At 43.0% G+C, this 8,280-nt stretch overlaps 1 protein-coding gene across 3 annotated transcripts in view; it reads right to left on the minus strand.

Moving 5' to 3' along the window:
• Nucleotides 1–8,021, minus strand: part of SMAP1 (small ArfGAP 1) — a 92,475-nt gene extending 84,454 nt beyond the window's left edge. Inside the window, exon 1 of one of the 3 annotated variants that reach the window (XM_069011340.1) lies at nt 7,775–8,021. In XM_069011340.1, the coding sequence (XP_068867441.1) occupies nt 7,775–7,892 (118 nt within the window). In that variant the 5' untranslated portion in view covers nt 7,893–8,021. The remainder of the gene's footprint in view (nt 1–7,774) is intronic. The other 2 variants (XM_069011339.1, XM_069011341.1) reach the window with 2 other exon arrangements.
• Nucleotides 8,022–8,280: the final 259 nt, after the last annotated feature.

Raw genomic sequence — 8,280 nt, forward strand, 5'->3', positions numbered from 1 at the left:
TCCAGCTGTGAGCTATCCCACTCAACAATGCCAATAAAAATCATAGCTCAGTACTAACTCATTTTACTCTGCCATAATATCTGAAAACAACTTGCCGACAGTACACTGAAGACAGATTTAACTAGTCATGGGTTCATCAGCCTAACTCTTAGGAGCCTCAACATGAAAATAAAGATACCAAACAACTTTACCCATTCACAAGGCAGTCATTATGTCTTGGAGAATTTAGTTGTGGCCACAAGAGAACACTGTGAAGCAGGAGAGTTCCTAAAGTAAAGCTGAATCATGCTCAAATGAACCTTGCTGAGGCAGTCTAAGACAATGTGACACCTGAGCTAAATCAACTGCTGACTACTCCCTGAGCAATGTCTTATAATTGACTCTCTTAAATCCTCTAGGATACATGCATTAAAGAGGGAGTCACCTTTCCAGGAAAGGATACTTGCCTAAAAGTCTGCTTATCACTGATATATCTAATTGCTTCCTCTGTATCATGTACAAGGATCCCTTAACTGCAGCACAGTTGTTCTTTCTTTATAGCATTCAGACCAAAGAGGAAAGACAACATCATTCCGGTCCACAAAAGGAAATTCAGGAACAAAGCAAAGACCACTTGATATAAACAGCATCCTGCAGCAGCAGCTTTCCCATGTCACTAAGGAATGGCAGAACCACAGCTTCAGGAGCACTCGAAGACACACACCTGTATCCCTGATCAAAAGAACTGGGGTGTTTCACACTTTAAAAAGGCAAGCAATAGCAATACTCACTTTTCAGGAACTATCCCACCCTTATGGTCCACACAACAGAAACAGCTTAGACTGCCAATAAATTCTGAACATAGGGCAGCAAACTGAACATAAGGATTTCTGAATCTGTATAATACACCTCAGAGAATCTAAGATTTGCAACATAATAAAAAAATAACGAAAAAAACCAAGTCCCACAAATATTTTTAGTAGTAGTCACAGAAATAATTAGGTTGAAAGGAACCTCTGGAGGTCACCTAGTCCAGCCTCTTGTCAAAGCAATGCTAAATTCAAAGTTACATCCTGCCACTTTGGGTCTCATCCAGTCAAGTTCAGTTAAGTCTTGAAGAATGGAGATTGCACCCACTTGGGTAAAAAGCCTTCAACTTTGCAAATAACCCTGTTCTATTACAAGCTAAACATTTTTCCTGTGACTTATTTGAAAATATTTTTCTGCACTGTAAGAATCAGGAGATGGAAACAACCCCCTTCCTTACAGGGGCCACTAGTGTCACAAAACACTGCAACACCCCATTCACAAGTCCTAGGATAAGGCTGCCATACTCTTCTCCCAGCAAGTGAGGTGTCTTAAGGGCTCTTTTCTTTCGGGAGACAATTATTGTTCTCAGGGCTAGTTGCAACAGCAACTAATTCCTAAGTTTCAGTCTCACCCAACCAGTGTCATCAACAGGTAAGAGCACATAGAACAAAAACAGAGCACTGAGGTAATTTTATTTAGTAGCAGGGAAACAGGAAAAAAAATCCTGATTGTACAGCCCCAAGAGAGACTGAAGTGAGATTCTCGTCCCTAAGGGTCTTTGAGGCACTATCTTTGACAGAAAGGCCAGAAAATACCAGCTAAGTACCAGATTATCACTAGGACTTCTAGTGATACAGTTCCTTACCATTATTAGAGTTCAAGATATATCATTCCATTTGCTAAGCTTAACTAAGAACAACCCTGAATCAAAGTGCTTTGCTTTCATTATTCCTTAAGGATACTGCAAAGCCTCACTGGATAGCCAGAGGCCTCCAGTTGTATCTGCCAATTCATATTCCAGTCTGTTACATTCACATGATCTTTACCAAGCTGATCTCACAGAAGCAATATGAACTCTGCAACAGAAACACACAAATAAGTACTAGCAATTTCTTGATCCAAGAGACCTGTAGTAACATCTGATATTTGCAACAACTGGTACAGAACATCCATACAGCACAACCAGCTACTACTAAGCTAGTACTTTGTGTTTGAACTTCAATACAGGGCTAGAAGTTGCACTGGAGATGACACATGAAACTGACCTCCAGCATAATCCAACTGTGTTCTATTCCCCCTGCTGTCCTCTCAGGAGTTTCTCCACTTTAGGAGGAAGACAGGAAAGATCTTCACCTGAGTAGGTACAGCAGCCAGTGCCTTGTCCTAGTGTGAGCTGTCACAAAGCTTTCTTACACTGACAATGAGGCAAAAGCTGATGCCTTGCACAGGCTGAGGGAGAGTTACTCATCTGCTTGAGGAAGAAGCACACTATCTATTAAAGTATAAATGCAAGATTAAGACAGTTAAAAGACCAGACATCAAGAAGCAAAAGCAACTTCACAAAAGTGATGGTCACACACAAATATTTAAGTTGGTCTCCCAGCCATAGAAGAGATCATATGCAAGACTTAACTGTCTACACAAAAGAGTCTGAACAGCCATAAACATACCTGGAATATTCCAGATTTCTTTTGCTAGCTAGTTTGCCTACCTACTTGAACTAGATTTTTTTCTCCCCCACTGCTAAGAGGCACCATGGTTGGGATTGGTTTGTTGTTAGGGAAATTAAAGTTAAGTTCTAGCTACAAAAATATTAGCACCACAATCTTTCCTGTCCAGTCTCTCTCCACACTCCCAAGAGCCTGAACCTGCCACTCTTCAGACAGAAGGCCAAGTCTTCAGTCACATACAGATATTCAATGACTGTACAGTAAAACTATAAATACTGAAAAGTATTTTCATTAATATTATAACCAAAGTAAACCAATTTTAATCTGGTTGAACAAGCAACAGTGTCAGTGTGCTTCTTTGTACTAGGATTTTGGTAACAGATCATTTAAAAAGGGTTCAAGCACTATCAGGCATGAAGTAAGTAAACATTAAAAAAAAAAACCAAACCAGAAAAATTGTAACACTTCCTCTGATACAGAAATGTATTCACCTTTTCTGAAGGCCCGAAACATCTACAATTGTCTATATTAAGGTCTGCGAGTTTCCAATTATGTTATTTTAACTTGATTACAGTTTAAAAAAATTCTAAAGCAGTTGACAGCTCAGGTAATTGCCTTCTTGATAGGGAGATGAATTTACAGACTTCAGTAGTCAATCCTTTCATAGTAAAGACAGCATCCAAATACAAGCATAACAGACAGAAAAGGTATGTCAGAGAACATTCACATTTCTTCTTAGAAGAGGACAAGATATTCAGCAGAATCAAAGGACTGTCCATCTAAGCAAGCAAGCCTGTAAACTGAAGGCAATCAGTCATGGTCCAGTGTGACTGTCTCTGTAAATGGGGAGCATAAGACTCCGATTACTGTTCCTAATGGTGTTTGAAACCAATCTCCTTTTGTGCTTCATCACACACTTGAACTTCTAAGTACTTGATTCAGTATTTAATATCAACACCCTAACAACACCAGCCTTGCTGCAAAGCAATAAGAATATAAGTCTAGGAGACTTCTAGCATGTTATAAGTAGGTATTAACTAAACAGAAAAAGCAAATTATAGCCCCTATAGTCAAAGGGTCCCTGACTGATGTTCACAGTTTGGGGTTTTTTATTTTGGCTTCATTTGACAGATTTCTAAGAGGTGTTATTGCTTAAGGGATTCAAATATCAGTATTGAAACAACAACTTAAAAAATGCATTACCCTCCCTCTACAGTGAAAAGAAAGAAAAATTCAAATGCTTTACAATTGCTTTCAGCATTGTCTACATACCTGATACAGCTTCTCCTATATCCTTCCAATTCCTGCCAGCTTTACTTAGTTATACAAACAAAAAGATCACAAAGGAATTTCAGTTGCCTCTCTTTCAAAACTTCAGGGTGATTTCAGCTACTGTCAACATACCCTACTATTTCCTACAAATATCTTAAACAGTAGTGTAACTTCTTCCCAGCAATATAACACTGGGAAGACATCTACTGCCTTATGCAGACAGCTGTTCAGATAGGGATGTAAAGAACAGGCAGTGCAGAGACAAGAACTGCCTTGTCAAATGTCATCCCAACCTCCTCACTCTTCCAAAAGTTTCAGTGATTTCAAAGACAGTTCCAGAACTTTTGATTTTCACGCTTCTTCCCCACAGAAGTATCATCTAGTCTTTCTGACAGCTGCAAGATTTACAATTTGGAGGTGACATATGGCAACTACCATATGGCCCTACAACAGGTAGTTTCCAATACATTTTAGCAGCAACAGTCAGATTCATAGCAGCTATTTTAACAGGCAAAAGGCAAATACAGAATAAAAACCACTTCCAGAAACTGTTGCCAGGGTCAGCAATCCTAATTTTTACTTAATGCTACCCCGGCAGATGTGTCCTCAGATGTATTTTTCACCTTACAAAGGCATCCAATGTATCTGTATACCTCACACTTGAAGAAGCAGACCACAAATCAAAGAATGGATTTGTTCTTGATACAAGACCAGTGCTAATGATAGATTATTTTGAGGATGACCAAGAAATATCTTTTTTAATTCTTACACAGAGCAAGCATGCAATAAGTACTGGAAAGGAGCATGCTTCAAACTTCTTTGCAGGCAATGCATATGGTGGCCCTGTACCTGGGCAAGGAAAGCTAACTCAGTAACTTAGGAGTGATAGGATGGTAGTGAGATCCTGTATCACCTTTTTGATGCAAGAAGTAAAAGCCAGCAGAAAAGCATTATTGATATGAAGGAAATATGATATCTGAAAAGAAGCCTAGGGTAAATATAGTACTCCAAGTTTAAAAGATACTACAATATCTAGTGTGAGAGAAAGGAATTAGTGATGACAGCCTCTTAGTTTCAGTTAAATGCCCATGCTGAACTGACAGCTATCTGACAGACCACACTGAAAACAGTATTTTTAAGTACTGCCAGAAGAAGATCCAAGACAACTGCAACTCAGTTAAAACAACCAGAGTTAATCATGAAGATGTTACCCTACAACTAGGCGAATGGAAAAAGAAACAAAAACCAGAACTTGGAGGGTCCCACTGAGCAACAGAAAGGAGAAGGTCAGACAAAGGAGCAAAACTCGCACACAACAGGAAAGTAAAAGAAATTAAAGTGGGCAACATTTCAAAGAAAAATGAATAAATTGCATTAAGAAAACTAAAAACACGCTGAACTAAGACTGACACAATTCCTGCAGAATCCAGGATGAAGAGGCTCTCCAGTGGAACTGACCATAGGGAAATCCAGAGTAATAACAAACATGACCAGATATCACATGGATGCTGTTACTGGTTGCAAGAGGTGAAGGAGACTGTCACAGGCTGGGGAAAGCCAGACAGCTGGCAGGCTCTGGTTAGCTAACAGAGCCACATTAAGCTGCTGCCTCAGACAGCTCTGCATTCCAGGACTAGCAAAACTACAGCTTTGCCACACTGCAGCAAGTCATGAGCATTCAAACACCATGGATTAAGCATGAAACATATTAGGAAAAAACCAGCTGGCTGCAGCCTTTTCACCTCTTTTGGTAAGTAAGTTTCAACAAAGACTAATATAATAAGCAAGAGTTCAACAGTGGCATTGCATGCTCATGACAAGCTTCATTTTCAACTAAACAACTGATAATGTTTCCTTTTTCCTGAGCTGTCTTCTGGAAGTATACAGAAATCCAGACTTCAGGGTATAGTGGAGGCATTTCAACATTGTTCACACAACTCTCTTTCCTAGAAGGAAACTTCCTAAACTTCAAGTAAGAAATTGGCACAAACTGTGTCTATATGGCCACATCTCAATCAAGCGCCTTTAGAAGAGCTGCAACTAGAGAAAGTTGATCATTCCACACTCTTCCTTCCAACTATTAAAAAAACCCAAACATACACAGTACAGGCAAAGTCAGATAGCACTACAAAGCGAGCATGATACAAGATTTAAAATAAAAATTGCCAGAACAGGATGAAGCAAATGCAAATTAAACTTGAAGGGAGAAATAGAATAAATAAAAAAGAAACCGCCAAACCACAAGTCCCTCACATTGCATCACCCAGTATTTTCATGCCAGCTTTCCTGGGGACAGGGTGAAACAAGCCATGCTTCTGGCATACAGAGAGACAGCAAAAGAGAAATTGAGCAAAAGAGAAAAGCAAGAAGCTTTCAGAAGTGCCATCAGATTTGAGCAAGCACCTAAGTAAAAGAGTCTACTAGAAATTTGAAAACTGAATTAATATGTACTAGCAGAAGGCAGCCTGGTCAAGAGATTGGTAAGTCCTCCAGAACCTGAACAGAAAAAAACCAAATTCAAGATACACCAAAGCTTGATCTTATGAAAGAAAGCACCAAAGAACAGTGAATAAAAATACTCATTAATACAAATATAAGAAAAGGAAGCTGAAAGTGTCACCACTACTGAACGGAAAGGGCAAAAGATAGTGAGCACTGAGGGCTACAGAAACTTACACACGTTCTAAGCGAGAGTTAGAAAGAGAAAACTCAGAAGACAGGATGAGCAGTAATCAGGGAATTCTGGACTCTAATCTTGAGTAACACAGCCCTAAGGCTGATGCTACAGAACAACATACATACAGAATTCCATCAGCAAGCAACTCCAAGCAGCATTCAGCACAGAAATACAAAGCACCAATAATAAAGAATACAAACATGCTTTTTCCAGAAAGTCACTGGTTACGAAGAGCCTTTTACATGGCAACCAGCTGTCAGGGGGCAAGAGGAGCTGTGTTAGAAAACGGTTAGGCAGAGTTACTTACAAAACATAAAGGCCCATTATATTTGGTGTAATCCATATTATATACTTCTACGAGTTTATATTAGGAAAATACAGTCTTTTTTTCTGATTGTGCACTGCATGACTTGCGTACACAGTGAAAAAAAAGTAGCACACACGGATGGGAAGAGAATTTACAAAGACAGTGCCATTTCTGGTTGCTCAAACGAAGCTCACTCATACTTCACCTCCACTTCATGTGGAGAAGGACTGAGCAAGGCAGCTCTGGCATTAATCATATAGTGTCAACTCCTAATTGTTATTCAGGAAGCATTACACTTAATAACTTACTGTGCAGTCACCTTATTTAGAGTAAGATCTTAATAAATTTACTTTAGATGAAAGAGGAATGTGCTACATTTCTCCATTTGAAAGCCACAGAATCCAAGGTAAATACAAATGCAAATATATATATACTTTTGTGCAGAAGAAAAATTAGACTAAAGCACTGTAAGATTTGACAGTGATATAATCTTTAAAATTCCATTCACCGCCAAAGCCACATCTGTGACACAGTCAACCAGACTCAGACATCCAGATTCACAGAGCTTGGAATCCTGACTGAGTCAGCACGGCAGGGTTAATTGTTTTGAACACCCGACATTCAACTCATCTGGCACCTACCCGGCATCGGCCAGTCCCCTCCCAAAGGCCACAGCCCGCTCTGGATCGATACCTGGCAGCGCAGGAAGCGGACGCGGCCGTGAAACTTCAGGAAAGGGCTGGGCCAGTCATTGCATAAAGCCCCGGCTGGGGGTTCCTCGCTGGAGGACAAGGCGGCTGCAGCCCGGCCCATGGACGAGCGAGCGGAAAGCGGCTCACATGGAAAAGTCAGGCTGTCTGCCTGCCCGCCCCGCCGCTGCCCCCGCGCCCGACTCCGCTGCCGCCCCCGGGCCCGGTGTCGGGCGGAGCCGCCCGCCGCTCCCGCCGCCCCTGCGGACGTGGCGCGGCCCCTCCGCGGACCCCGCAGCCGCCCCGAGCCGGGACCCGCTGGGGCAGCGCCCCGCCCGGGCCGGGCCCCCGCGCCCCCCGCCCCGCGTACCCTTGGCCTCGCAGTCCGCGCAGTACTTGTTGTCCTCCTCCCGCAGCAGCTTGGCCAGGATGGCCTGGTGCTGCTCGTTCTGCTTCTGCGCCTTCTCCCGGCAGGAGCGGGTGGCCATGGCGGAGCTGGAGCGCGGCTGGAGCGGGGCCGGGAACGCTCCTGCCCTGGCGCGGCCAAGGGAACCGGCGGCCGCGAGCGCCGACTTCCTCAACCGGATCTACTTGCGGACGCGGACACATCCGCCTCCCTCTCTCCCTCTCCGCCCCCTACCGGGATGGCGCGCGCGCACACGCCCACCCCCGGCCACGACAGCCCCTTATTCTGGGGGTGACAAATAGTCCGCCGGGTCCCTAATGCCGGCCGCGATGTCGCCCCTTGGAGGCGCTTCCCAAAGGGCAAAAAACCGCTGTCCTGGCTTTAGGAGGGCACGGAGCGGTGTCCGGGGACAAGGGGTCACCTGGCCAGCAGGTGGTGTATCCATCCGCCGGCGCCTGACCCCGCCCAGC

The sequence above is a fragment of the Aphelocoma coerulescens genome, chromosome 3, assembly GCF_041296385.1.
Source record: "Aphelocoma coerulescens isolate FSJ_1873_10779 chromosome 3, UR_Acoe_1.0, whole genome shotgun sequence".
Classification (NCBI taxonomy): domain Eukaryota; kingdom Metazoa; phylum Chordata; class Aves; order Passeriformes; family Corvidae; genus Aphelocoma; species Aphelocoma coerulescens.